This window comes from Vanacampus margaritifer, chromosome 5, assembly GCF_051991255.1.
Source record: "Vanacampus margaritifer isolate UIUO_Vmar chromosome 5, RoL_Vmar_1.0, whole genome shotgun sequence".
Lineage (NCBI taxonomy): Eukaryota > Metazoa > Chordata > Actinopteri > Syngnathiformes > Syngnathidae > Vanacampus > Vanacampus margaritifer.
The window spans coordinates 5,600,465-5,614,625 of NC_135436.1; the positions used below are offsets into that span (position 1 = coordinate 5,600,465).

The 14,161-nt window shown below is 38.8% G+C and overlaps 1 protein-coding gene across 9 annotated transcripts in view; it reads right to left on the reverse strand.

Annotated features, from left to right (window-relative positions):
- Positions 1 to 7,794: 7,794 nt before the first annotated feature.
- myo18ab (myosin XVIIIA b) overlaps positions 7,795 to 14,161 on the reverse strand; it is a 121,113-nt gene continuing 114,746 nt past the window's right edge. For 8 of the 9 annotated variants that reach the window (XM_077565381.1, XM_077565377.1, XM_077565384.1 and 5 more), the window contains one exon: positions 7,795 to 9,147. In XM_077565381.1, the coding sequence (XP_077421507.1) occupies positions 8,994 to 9,147 (154 nt within the window). In that variant the 3' untranslated portion in view covers positions 7,795 to 8,993. The remainder of the gene's footprint in view (positions 9,148 to 14,161) is intronic. The other variant, XM_077565383.1, reaches the window with a different exon arrangement.

The following is a 14,161-nucleotide window of genomic DNA, read 5'->3' on the forward strand; positions in this document are numbered from 1 at the left end:
TTTCATTCTTCTCTCACTCAATCCTCTAGATTTTTGAACGCCTCCACTTAGGGCAGCATCTGAAACCTGACCCGACGATGGCAGTGTACCTAATTCCACTTGAGGGCCAAGGTCTCAGATTTTGTTTTGTTTGTTTTGTTTTGGAGGTGCTAATTCTCATTCGAGCTACTTCACACCTGGCTAGGAACCACTCCCATGGGAGTTGGAGATCATAGCTTGGTTAAGCCAGCAAACCCACATCAACCGACTCCCCTAGATGTTCCCGTCAGACCCTTAAAACTTGTTTGGATCTGTGAGACCTATGGAACCCCTCTCAGAAGGTCTGGTGTAGTCCTCGCTGGAACTTCCTGACCTCCTTGGTCACGTTCCCTGCGGCCCGATTCTGCAGACGAAGTCTAGTGGCCCACCCACCTTCGGCCACTACCCAGGTCACCCGGCCCCTTTGGCCCCTCTCATGGGTGCTGAGCCTCGGGGAAGGGGACCCACTTTTACAACTCTGGTCAAGCCCTGCTTGGTATAACAAATATTTTTTAATTAATACACTTTTCACAGGTACAAATGGATGTTTACTAGGGGTGTAAGTTTCTCCAATCAAGACAACACGCATATCGATACATGGGGTGAGATCCGATACAAGGATGGTTCGATTTTTAAATTAAACGATTTGGTTTGGTTCGATTCAGTAGGATTACAATTCTATGTTCGATTCAGTAGGATTTTTATTCGATTCAGTGTAGCGGTGCAACGATTATTTGATTGTTAAACAATTAGTCAATAGTCAATTAATTATTATAATTATTTTGTTACTCCATTAATGGTTTGAATATCTTGTTTAATTTAAAATGATCAAAATCTTGTAATTTGCACATTTGCAAAAATCTGCTTTGATTTTGTAAATGCAGCAGCAAGCAACATTTTTTGCATCTGTAATGTTCTGACATGTTACAGGCCAAATTAGTAACTATAATTTTTTTTTAAATACTGATTTATGCACCTGCCTAATAAAATACTCCACTTGTAAGTTGTAACTACCTTCTCAAAAGTAAAAAGAAAAGTACTTCTTACATTAATTTAAAAAAAAAATTCAATACTGTCTGCAAAATTTTAATCACTGCATCTCATTTGTCACAAATGACAATGGCTGGCAACCAGTTGCGGGTGCACTCCACCTCTCACTCAGTCAGCTAGCACCAGTGACCTTGCAAGCAGTGTGGAAATAAATGAGTGGATATTATCCTGCTTCAAGTCAGTTGACACGTTTAGAAAAAAAGGTTGCTTGTCCTAGTAGAATGAGACTTTTCAGAGGAGCTGTCAGCCATTTGCTTGACACAATGGTTCGACGTGAGCTGAGCAGCTTGGGGACAAAGCGGGAAACAGCAGCCACATTTGGAAGGCTAACGGTATAGTGGATAGGCCACTACTTTTGAAGCCGCGAGTCCGCCATATTGCTCCTCCCAAGAAACGTTTCTTGGCATATGATCCTATACATTTACAGTATCAAAATTGGAGAACATTTGAGACAGTACTTAGTAGAAACAGCATGATTTATGATGTTTTAATTTGTTAAACATAAATAAGAGGACTTCAGACATTTTCTAACTTGCCTTAAATACATGTACAAATGATATGCTTAATGATGTTTACAGGAGGAAACTTTATATTATTCATTAAAGAATTATAACTGTAATTCAACAAAAGATGCCTCTGCCAAATCTAATACTAGGGTCTAAGGAACTGAGCAATAAAAGAAAAAGGGGGTCTTCAAAGCAGCACATACGGGAGACCGGGGCTAGTTCTATCACATTTTACACTTTTATATATTTCTTGGAATCAATACATCATATATAAACAAAATGTATATGAGATGAAAGACCAAAATCCATCCATTTTCTTAACCGCTTTTCCTCACAAGGGTCGTGGGGGGCGCTGGAGCCTATCCCAGCTGGCTTCGGGCAGTAGGCGGGGTACACTCTGAACTGGTTGCCAGCCAATCGCAGGGCACAGAAAGACCAAAATCTTAGGTATATTTTTTTGTATTCATGTCATTTTCATATTTTGTGTCAGTGCAGACTTATAAGCCATCAAATAGAGGGAGTGAACATGTGATATGTTGCCCCACTAAAAGTTGTCACACTATATGGGGTAAGAAATTCATTCATCATTGATCTTGAAATTTTCCATAGTCATTGAACAAACTTTAACATAAATAGATTAAAGTCCTTGGGAACTGCTTGCATGTAGGGCATAGCTCTCAGCCTTTTGCTTCCCTTAAACTGGAAATTTGACATTAAATTGAATTTCAAAAAATGAAGCATTTCAGTTCATAGATAAATGGTTCATCACGAAACATAACGTGAGCATACTGTAGTTTCATCAACTGGAAAATCTTTTTTTTAAACAATGAAACAGAACATGGCAAATTAATTTCCTCACTCTTCAAACTCTATAATCTGAAGAACAATTCTGGCATATGTAAACCGAGTTGCCAGAGGTGCATTTTTCATTGGCCCATTCTTTGCATATGAGACAACAAACCCCAAAATGACTGAGACAAGTTGCCCCAAACTACCATGTTGGCTAATACTTGCTCTAGTTTCAAATTAACTTAAAACAGAGCAGTGAGTGTGGCATGACAAGATGCCTGAATCTCTCCTCAAATGAGTCCACAAAATTTGCTGCTAGGATTTGTATGTGTATGACACCGTTTATAAAATATACAGTGCTGCTCAAAAGTTTGTGAACCATGCAGGCATGGTCAGATTTTTTATATAAAATATTAAAATAACCTTATTAAATGTTTAGCCATACCCCAATCTACAATACTGACATTGAAAATAATGGACTTGAACAAAAAGAATGATAACATTGTCATTCATTCTTGAACAAAAGTTGCTGATTTAAGAAAAACTCAGATTTTGTGGGTGCAAAAGTATGTGAACCTCTCACTTAATTGGACATTGCACCTCCCTTTTGCAATGAGAACTTCATCCAAACACTTTCTTTAGTGACTTATCAGTCTTTCACATCTACTTTGGGGGATTTTTGGAACCTTTTCCTTGCAAAATGCAGCCAATCGAGATTGGATGTGCGTCTAGCATTAACTGCCCGCTTCAGATCCCGCCAGTATTTTGAAGGAATTTAAGTCAGGATTTTAACTAGGCACTTACAGAACATGAATCTTGTTCTTCAGACATTCCTTGGTTGTATTGCTGGAATGCTTTGGATTATTGTCATGTTGCCTGATCCATTGTCTACCAAGCTGTGTAACATTACAAAGGACGGTTGCAGGTTATGATTAGGATTTCACAATATTCCTTTGAATTCATGATTCCCTGGAATATGTGGAGTTTTCCAGGTCCTGAGGATGAAAAGCCAGCCCAGAACTTAACATTCTCACCATCCATGCTTCACTGTAGGGAGAAGGTTCTTTTGCTGGTATGCTTTTCACCAAACATGACTGTTTTAGTTGTGACCAAACAGTTCAATTTTGGACTCATCTGTCCACAGAAGGGACTTCCAAAAAGCCTCAGGTTTGTCCATATACTCGGTGGGAAAGTTGAGATGGGCAGCTTTGATCTTTTTTGTGAGCAGAGGCTTCTACCTAGCAAGCCTTCCATGAAAGCCTTGTCGATTGACTTTTCTTCTTCATGCTTGTTGAAGCATGCACGTGTCCCAGATGCAGCAAAAGAGGTCTGCAAATCCCTTGATGTGATGTTCGGGTTGACTTTTTACCTCAATTATCATTTTTCTTGTGGTTCTTGCTGATATATTAGAAGGTCTTCCACTTCTAGGCAGGATTGTAGTAATTTTTTAGTGTTCTCTATTTGCAGATGATCTGCTTCACAGTGGAATGATGAAGCGCTTTATTTTTTTTTAGATAACTTTATACCTTTTCCCAGACATGTGCTGTCACTACCCACTTCCTGAGGTCCCCTGAAATTTCTCTTTCTCTCAGCATGACTGACCTGGGTAAGACTAACGTGATGTGGTTTTGTCTCTGTTTCAGTCAGTGATGCACAATTTCTTTCTAAACCTCTCTCATTTCATTGGTCCATTTCAGCGGTTAGTTTAGTTACCAATTTGTCCTACCTGATCCTACGTGACTGCTTGTTTTAAGGAATGCAGCTCAGAGTTCAACTATTTTTGCACCTACATGAATTGACCCCCCAAAATTTTGAATCAAGTTTTGACTCCACAATTGATAAAAAGAAAAGAAAATAAAATAAAATAAAGAAAGAACAATGCACTGAAATGCTAAACCTACAGCTTATTTATTTTAAAATGTAATGATTCAGATTGAAAAACAAAATCAGGTTGAAACAATTGGAAAGTCCAAATCGCTCAAGAGGTTCACAAACTTTTGAGCTGCACTGAATGAAATTATTATTTTTTTACTTTGGGTTGTGCAAAACAAATAACTGGCACTCATCTCAGCTCACAATGTGCTATTTATTCTCTTCTCAGACAGTAAGTACACAACCACTGACCACTTATACGAAGAAACCTAGTATTCCACTGTTTTGCTGCGCCTTCTGGTGGAGGTGCTTGTTTTAAGGAATGCAGCTCAGAGTTCACCTACTTTTGCACCTACATGAATTGACCCCCCAAAATTTTGAATCAAGTTTTGACTCCACAATTGATAAAAAGAAAAGAAAATAAAAGAAAATAAAGAAAGAACAATGCACTGAAATGCTAAACCTACAGCTTATTTCTTTTAAAATGTAATGATTCAGATTGAAAAACAAAATCAGGTTGAAACAATTGGAAAGTCCAAATCGCTCGAGGTTCACAAACTTTTGAGCTGCACTGAATGAAATTATTATTTTTTTACTTTGGGTTGTGCAAAACAAATAACTGGCACTCATCTCAGCTCACAATGTGCTATTTATTCTCTTCTCAGACAGTAAGTACACAACCACTGACCACTTATACGAAGAAACCTAGTATTCCACTGTTTTGCTGCGCCCTCTGGTGGAGAAGAAAATTGCAATGTGACAACTTACTTGACCTGGTCTCCCCTACTATCCACTTATTTATTTTTTTGCTTGTTAAAAAATAGCGACCGCTTCCGCCTTTGTACTCCTCGGTTGCGCGTTCCTGTCGACGGGTGTGAGGCTGCGAATATCTAGAGTGTGTCTCAGTGTCCGAAGCATTTCAGATAGCCGAGACGCCCTGCCGCTGATGAGCGGGAGTGCGCGGTTGGGGGGGGCTTAGTGTTGGAACGTGTAATGTGTAAAACCCGGAAGTCCGTGGCATCTACCCCATAGTCCCACACATAAGTCTCCCCCGCTATGATTTTTGGTTTTGTGTAACAAATATAAATGTTTTGGATCATACCATCAACCCAGGTAAATAAAAAACAAAACAAAAATGTTTTTACGTGAATATTTGGATGACTGGATGAAATCGATCCATCCATCTTCTGCCATTGTTTATCTTCACCAGCGGGTGTGCTGGAGTCTATCCCTGGCGACAAGCGGCAATAGGCGGTGTACACCATGGACTGGTTGATTGCCAAATGCAGTAACACAGAGAAAAAAAAAGTGGCGTTTGTTTCCCTTATAACCTCAGGGTCAATTTTGATTATTTCTTTAAATACAGGTGGGATTAGGCAACATTAAGGTAGGTTTGCACTTTTGCTTTTGTCTGGATACAATTGAAAGAACAAAAGAAAGACTGAGGACCATATTAATGGGCAAACGGAAATGTCAAGAAGAAGCAATAAAATAACACAATGACAAATTAGTCTGAAGGCATTGTAAAACAATCACCACACTTTATTTACAATATATTTAATTGTAAGGCAAATTTTATAACAAGGTCAACATGTTCAATAATGAAAATAAACGAACTATTTTCAAAGCTAGCATAAATCATACACATGTACTGTATACATAAATAGTGTGTGCATTCAGTAAAGTTAGGTTCGCTCTTTCGTGATGCAGCCAGATACTATCATGTATCTGGCTCAATAACGTGGATGCGTGTGTTGTCTGCATAGAGAATAAAAACAAGGACATCACCTTATAAAAGTTGCAACCGCAACCGTCCTCAATTTTCTTTTCTCAAGATGCTTGGCTTTTCTTTTCTTTTTAAGCCTCAAATGTCATGTGAAGTTGTTGCGGACTGCTGCTGTACACACTGCAGCTAAATCACCAACAAGGGAATTATACACATGAATGCAACATAATTATGCTTTCGGTGTTGCTTGCTGTTTAGCACGGATAAACGACGAGCAAAAAAATTGGAAGCAACTTGACAGATAGGCCTCAAACACACTTGACAGAGTATGAAAGTGAATTTACATACTGAAGCCATAACAATAACATTACTAAGGCATTGTTTCCTATTGTCAACAAATCCCATGACAACATTGCACTTAATTCATTAGAATTGGCGTAATTAAATATTTTTAAATCAATTTTAGCGCCATTTTTATTGTATGATCCTCAAACTTTTTCTACAGAACAAAACATACGACAGTGCTGACCAAAGAAAGAATTAAAATCATCGTTGACCATGATTGAATTTGATATGACCCTTATTAATCTAGAAGACGGACAATATATCAAAAACACCAAAGTTGTAACTTTAACACTAAATTCACCAGTTTTTATTTAAACAAGTGAAATCCCCACAATTAGTGACAATAATCATAATTAGTTGCTGCATCAAATATTTCAAAGTGTGGTTCTGAAATTGTTGTGATTGGTGCAGCATGTTAAAGTGTATTTGGGTGAGACATTAACTGACATTGATCTTGATGGCTCATTTGGCAACTTTCACGGTCATCAGCATCACAATGAAAGCACTTAAGACTCCATTTGCAATTATTTCTATATGGGTGTGCATGCTTGAATGAGTACGTGTAGATCACAGACACGGCTCACTATCTTTTGCAGGTGAAGGTGCGACCTATTTTAGGACATGCATACTTTATGCTTGCGGTATTGCAAAAAATGATTAGCAGATGTGTCATAAGACAGGCACAAGAGTCATAAGAAAATATAAAAGTACAAGTACATGCTGGCTCTTTAACATCTTTGCCATTTAATCAAAGAAGAAAATGTCAAAATGGCTACTGTGGATAGGTCATACTGTTTCCAAAAATGTCTAAGTCAAAATTCTTTGAAACATTAAGACATATTGACATATTTCTATATCTTATCCTCATTGTATGGAGGACCAAAATTAAAAATAAATGACTAAATAAATAAATGAATAAAAGTGAAACTAACGGATATAAAAAATACATGAATGGAAATAAAAACTAATATATATATATATCCCTAAATAAATACAAGTAAAAATAAATACATAAAAAAACAAGATTCAAAAAAATAAAAAGAAATGTCGAAATAAATATATAAATAGAATTATATATTAAATAATAAATAAAAATGCTCTGCTGTCACATTTATTTATTTCGTGCTGCAGACGCTCTGCCAGGTCGAAATGTTATTCAAATGAGGGGGCGGTCCTAAGCATGTTGTGGGTTGGGCTCTGCTGTTGCAAACTGCCTAGATGAAGGAAGTCTGGCCGGCTTGCATGGAGAGCTCCAGCAATAGACGACTATCTTGTCCACTGTCACAACTTGTTGTCCAGCAAGTCAAGTTGCAAGTTGTGGTGACAGTGGACAAGATAGTCGTCTATTGTTGGAGCTTTCCATGCAAGCCGGCGATGGCGGCCAGACTTCCTTGTTCGCAACAGTGGAGCCCATCCCACGACACGCTTAGGACTGCCCCCTCATTTGAATAACATTTCGACCTGACAGAGCATTTGCAGCATGAAATAAATAAATGTGAGAGCAGAGCGTTTTTATTTATTGATTGATATTTATTTCTATTTATGTACTTGTATAATGTATTGACATTTATTTTTTGAATCTTGTTTTTTATGTTTGTATTTATTTTTCTTTTATTTATTTAGGGATATATATAATTTTATTGTTTTTATTTGCATTTATATTTATATTTTGTATTTAATTTTTGAATTACATTTTTATATCCTTTTTTATTTTCACTTTGATTCATTTATTTAGTAATTTATTTATTTTCCAGATTTGGTCCTCCATACATTTGGTCTGGCTTTGGTCTTTCATCATGGGAGATGGCAATTTGAACAGTTTATGTTGAATAAGATCCAATTTGTATTTAATAATATAATATTCAGTGAGGATAAGAAGCCAACAGAAATAGTGCCGAATGTCAACTAAATGCCCCTTTAATAAGAAAAGCACATCAAATTGAAAATAAAATGAAGTAAGTGATAAAGTTAGCTTAGGTTTTCCACACACAAGAAATTCCGATTTAGTACTTGAAGTAATCCTGTGAGTTTAAAAGCCTGGACATTTTATTGCCTGCCTACTTATTGGGGGAAAAAAAAGATAAGAATGGATTTAGTAGCCTACTGGCTTCCCTTAAGAGTTGATGATGTAATTCCTTTCAGTGGATCCTTATCCAGCAAAAGGCGTACAAAGCGGGAAGATGAGAGCGTGTGCAGATGAACGGCCAATGAGAACGCACAGCTGCATATGTGCCAGGTGGAGAAAGAGCCCATTTGTATCAAATGGCACTTGTCCCAGAAAAGACTCAAGAAGAAAAAGGCTTTCCATGATTCAGTATCAATTGGCAACAATAGAAGTGTCTAAATGAAACAAAAGCTTTTTGGCAAAACATACAACCACTATATAATGCAAAGAGAATACAAACGAGACAAAGAGATGAAGAAACAATCAACTCTCATGGCAATCCTAAACTCTTTGGCTCAGTTACATCCAAGGTGGGAGTTGAACAGCAATGCCAAGCAACCAGTCTGGTGAGAACAAGGCCACTGTCAGCATCAAGTTTAGAAACTAAGCAAATCCTGAGAGGATACACCACAAAGTTGTGATGGAACCAATGTGTATTCATATGTTTTCCTTGAACGAGGTCAACTTTGCATGCAAGTGGCTAAAGCTGTATTTGATAAAGTGGTGCTTAACACAGCACAAACTAAGATCCCGGCTCAAAAAGTTCGTCACCACCACCATCCTTGACTTGACTGCTATATCGGTATCGAGAAGTGCACATAGATCCCTGGGCAGCGTCTTCTTTTTCGTCTTCCTCCTCATCAGATCTGAAGCTGTAGCGTCTTCTGGCGATGGGGCTGGAGAAAGGAGGATTATACAATCTTAATATTCATGAAAGCAAAATGACAAGCAATATATAATGTCCATTTTAAAGGCAATTAGTATGAGAATTCTTTGTTCCCCAAATCATAGTGTATCCATGAGGATTTTCAGGGCATTGTCTGGATCACAAGTGGACTGTTTTGGCCTCTCATCCAAACAGACAGGTGCAGTTGCAAGAACATGTGAAGGCAGCAGAACAGTCCACTTGCGATCGATTCAATGTCATGAGAATGAAATACTATAGATGAATGAGATTATTCACTCCATGCCTCAGCCCTTTCGGATAAACATATATCCCCCCGCACCCCTTTAAATGTGATGAAACAAGCCCCTTACACACTGGCCGTCAAGGACAGAATTTTCACAGCTTCTTTTTTTACCGGCTCACTGTCATTTATGTAAAATCCCGATGCAGGATTGAAGTCAAGCAGCAAATTTTGGCTTCCGAGATGGTATTAGAGGCATAAAAGTAAAGCAGGAAACCGGGACCAGATTCCCACATTCCTATCTGAAAGCAACCATCATTATTCCAGATGCTTCATTTGACATCACCATGCATTAAAATGTGTGAAGACTTGATGGCTGCAAAACGCAGTCTGACAAATAGAGGCCAATAAATTGAAATTACACCTCTGATGAGCCAATTTGTCTGTGAGGCAGTGCGAAAATGGGGCTATCGATTGAATACTTACAGCCACACTGGAGAAACTGAATCCCCCATTGTATTGTAAAGGTCAGGCAGATTTCAAATAACACTTCAAAGACAACAAAAACGCATGCAATGTAGTATTTACAGGTGTCAAAATTAGTGTGTTAATTTTGAGTTCATTTAAAGTTCCTTGAACGTCACATATTATTAACAAGGCGCGATGAATGACGGCCCGTTACTTGGAAAGCCTGTACCGGGGGAATTCCAGTCGCAATGCAGCAGACACGTCCACGTCAAAATTTAGCAGGAATAAATTTACATTTGTGGAGACTGAGGTCAAGTTGTATCTTACAATTTTAAAAATGTGCAGAATTTCACAAGTTACTTCATGTTAATGATTAGATAGCTCTTAATATGAAAAGAAAACTGAGCTGTTACCAATGTATTACAAATGCAATTATGCCATCTAGTGGCGGAAAAATTACCAACACAAATCAATACAACACTCGTTTTTTACAATACAGTTCAGCACATCATTGTAATTAACTCAATTTTATGAATAATTATGAAATGACTGTTTCAATGACTTAAAGATGCAGTCATATTTCTATTAGTCAAACATTTTTTACCACTTTTCTGTTAAGAGTATGAAAACCTAGGAAAAAAACGTTATTGTGCATTTTATTGTACACATAGATAAAATATGTGATTAAACGTGAGTTAACTATTGAGGTCATGCGAATTTTAATCGCGTGACACCCCTAGTTGTAGTGTCACGATACCCAAATTTTGACTTCGGTACTTTACCTGTATAAAATACCTTGAAACGGTACCGCGAGCAAAATCTAAAACATCAGCAAAAGCCGCAAAATTACTTTTATTTTTAATTACCGGTAATTCAAAATATTAGGATGCATACATGTTAATTTATGTAAATACTGTATATATTTATGTATATACTGTATGTGCTTTCACATTGCATGCCATATTCTTGAAGTACTGTATTTGACTGCATTTGATGTCATCCGTTTTAAATATTGGTAATACAGTGGCACTCCCATGAGTCAATGTAACGTTGCTAGAGTGTGCATGCATGTCTCTGCTTCTCTCCATTTCGCTCCCAATTAGTCGAATGCGTAATCAAATACTACAAACTGGGAACAAAATAATTCACACTAGATGTATTTTTTAAGGGACGTGTCAAAAATGCATCACAACCTGTCGCTCTGTCAGTCATCTGGGCTTTTTCTATGCATATCTGTGATTTCCTACGGTGTGCCTGTTTATTGAACGCACCTTGAGCCCACTGCAGGGCCAGGAGTGATTGTTGCGTTTTCTTCTGCTTTCATCGCGGAAAAAAAATTGCTCGTTACAAAACGTCATATTGGTTGGCTTGCCGTGGCTGTCAGCCATGTAAGAAAAAATTCCATATGACAATGACACTTTGCAAGTCATACTTCTCAACGAGAAGTGGACGGCCAGCGAGCGCTACACTTAATTAGCGCGTTGTGCTTCTCAACGAGGAGTGCATGCCCAGCAAGCGCTTCAGTGTTCAGTGCGTGAAGCCATCTTCCTGAGGCCTCTCACACACAAGCTGAAAGAGGCGTGCCGCTTGAGGCGTTTTCCGCATATCGGTAGACAGGTGGCCATACGTGCATGTGTACCCGCCTTTAAAAGTTGGCGGGCTGTCTCGTATTTATTTTTTTAAGTACCGGTGCTAAAAAAAAATTGATACCAAGGCCTTTTTGATGCCAAAACATCAAGGTACGGTACTGGTACCGGTATCCCGTGCAACACTACCTAGTAGTATTAAACCTGGAAACACCATAACTTGTAATAATGGTTATGATATACAGTGAGGAAAATAAGTATTTCACCCCCTGGTGATTTTGTGAGTTTGACCCTTTACAAAGAAAGGAACGGTCTATAATTTTCATGGTAGGTTCATCTTAACAGTGAGTGACAGAATATTTAAAAAAATCCCAGGAAATCACATTATATTAATTTTAAACATTTATTTGTCTTTTATTGAGGAAAATAAGTATTTCACCCCCTACCAACCAGCAAGAATTCTGGCTCCCACAGACCGGTCATGTGACCAGGAGGCACACACATTAGTCCTCTTACTTAATTGGTATTCCTAATTAAGTTCCCGTTACCTGTATAAAAACACACCTGTTCACAGAATCAATCAATGCATCAGATTCCAACCTCTCCACAATGGGCAAGACCAAAGAGCTGTCTAAGGACGTCAGGGACAAGATTGTAGACCTGCACAAGGCTGGAATGGGCTACAAGACCATTAGCAAGCAGCTGGGTGAAAAGGAGTCAACTGTTGGTGCGATAGTTAGAAAATGGAAGACACACCAATTGACCATCAATCTCCCTCGGTCTGGTGCTCCACGCAAGATCTCACCTCGTGGAGTGAACCGGATCATGAGAAAGGTGAGGAAACAACCCAGAACTACACGGCAGGAGCTTGTTGATGATATCAAGGCAGCTGGGACCACAGTCACCAAGATGACCATTGGTAACACACTACGCCGTAATGGATTGAAATCCTGTAGTGCCCGCAAGGTCCCCCTGCTCAAGAAGGCACATGTACAGGCCCGTCTGAAGTTTGCCAATGAGCACCTGGATGATTCAGAGGAGGCTTGGGAGAAAATGCTGTGGTCAGATGAGACTAAAATCGAGCTCTTTGGCATCAACTCGACTCGCCGTGTTTGGAGGGCGAAAAAAGCTGACTTTGACCCCAATAACACCATCCCCACCGTCAAGCATGGTGGTGGAAACATTATGTTTTGGGGCTGTTTCTCTGCTAAGGGTACAGGACGACTTCACCGGATCGAGGGGAGGATGAATGGGGCCATGTACCGGGAAATCTTGGGTGAGAACCTCCTTCCCTCAGCCAGGATATTGAAAATGGGTCGTGGATGGGTGTTTCAGCATGACAATGACCCAAAACATACAGCAAAGGCAACAAAGGAGTGGCTCAAGAAGAAGCACATCTGCGCAAACTTGGTGACCAACTACAAGAAACGTCTGACCGCTGTGCTTGCCAACAAGGGTTTCTCCACCAAGTACTGAGTCATGTTTTGCTAGGGGGTGAAATACTTATTTTCCTCAATAAAAGACAAATAAATGTTTAAAATTAATATATTGTGATTTCCTGGGATTTTTTTTAATATTCTGTCTCTCACTGTTAAGATGAACCTACCATGAAAATTATACACCGTTCCTTTCTTTGTAAAGGGTCAAACTCACAAAATCACCAGGGGGTGAAATACTTATTTTCCTCACTGTAACTATTATACAGACCAAGTATAACTGACTGTTTTTTAAACTCTAAAACAGCAGTAGAACCTCTGTGTTTAAACGTCTCAGAACTCGTACAATTCGGACTTCAACCAAAAAATCTGAGTCAAAAATGCCTCGGAGTTTAAACTCATTTTCGGAGTTTGAACACCCAAGCAAAGCAAGCTAAACCGAACATACTTTGTAAACAGGTAGCCGAGTGAAGCCGAGCAATGCCGAATGCTCACGCTGCGGTAGTTGAGACGATGCACTGCTCATTTCCAGTCAGATCAAGAATACTCCCGTATACTTGCGAGTGCATTTTGATTTTTCCACAACAATTTTCTTCGCCATGGGCCCAAAGAAAGACAACAGTGCCAGTGGAAGCAAAGAAAAACATACAGTGCTACGAACCACAGTGGAATTAGGAAAGAGATTATCGCGCAGTTGAAACTACCACGACTACTTCTGTAAATACTGGCACAAGGACCCCCCCTTAGCTGTTCAAACGTGCCTGACGTTAAACAACGCACGCAAGGACCGCTTAGTAGTCTAACAATACGCCCAATGTAAAACACAAACTCAGCACTGAACTAAAGCTAGCATTAACCATCCACTGATGCCATCATACCACAACAAAAAAGGTAAGGTATTCTTTATCGTTTAAATACTGTACAGGATATTAATGTAAAAAACACAAATAGAAATTAAAATAGGAAATAATGTAAATGCAATTAACCTGTTCCCAAGCTCCAAAACAAAAACATTCCTAAGGGAAACCTGTTTCGGAAGTTGAACAATTTGGACTTTGAACACTTCGCAGGAACAAATTATGTTCAAACTCTGAGGTCCCACTGTATACTACAAACTGGGAGTTAGTTGTTGTCAGTTGTGCATTCTTAGGTGGTATAATTAGGTGCCTCCAAGTGTCATTGTGGGAGAGTTCCCCGTTTTATTTTCCCTTTTCTAATGAGATGTACCAAATGGAAGTAATTTAACTCATTCACGCCTAGCCATTTTCACTGAAGCAACCCCCTTTGCTCCGG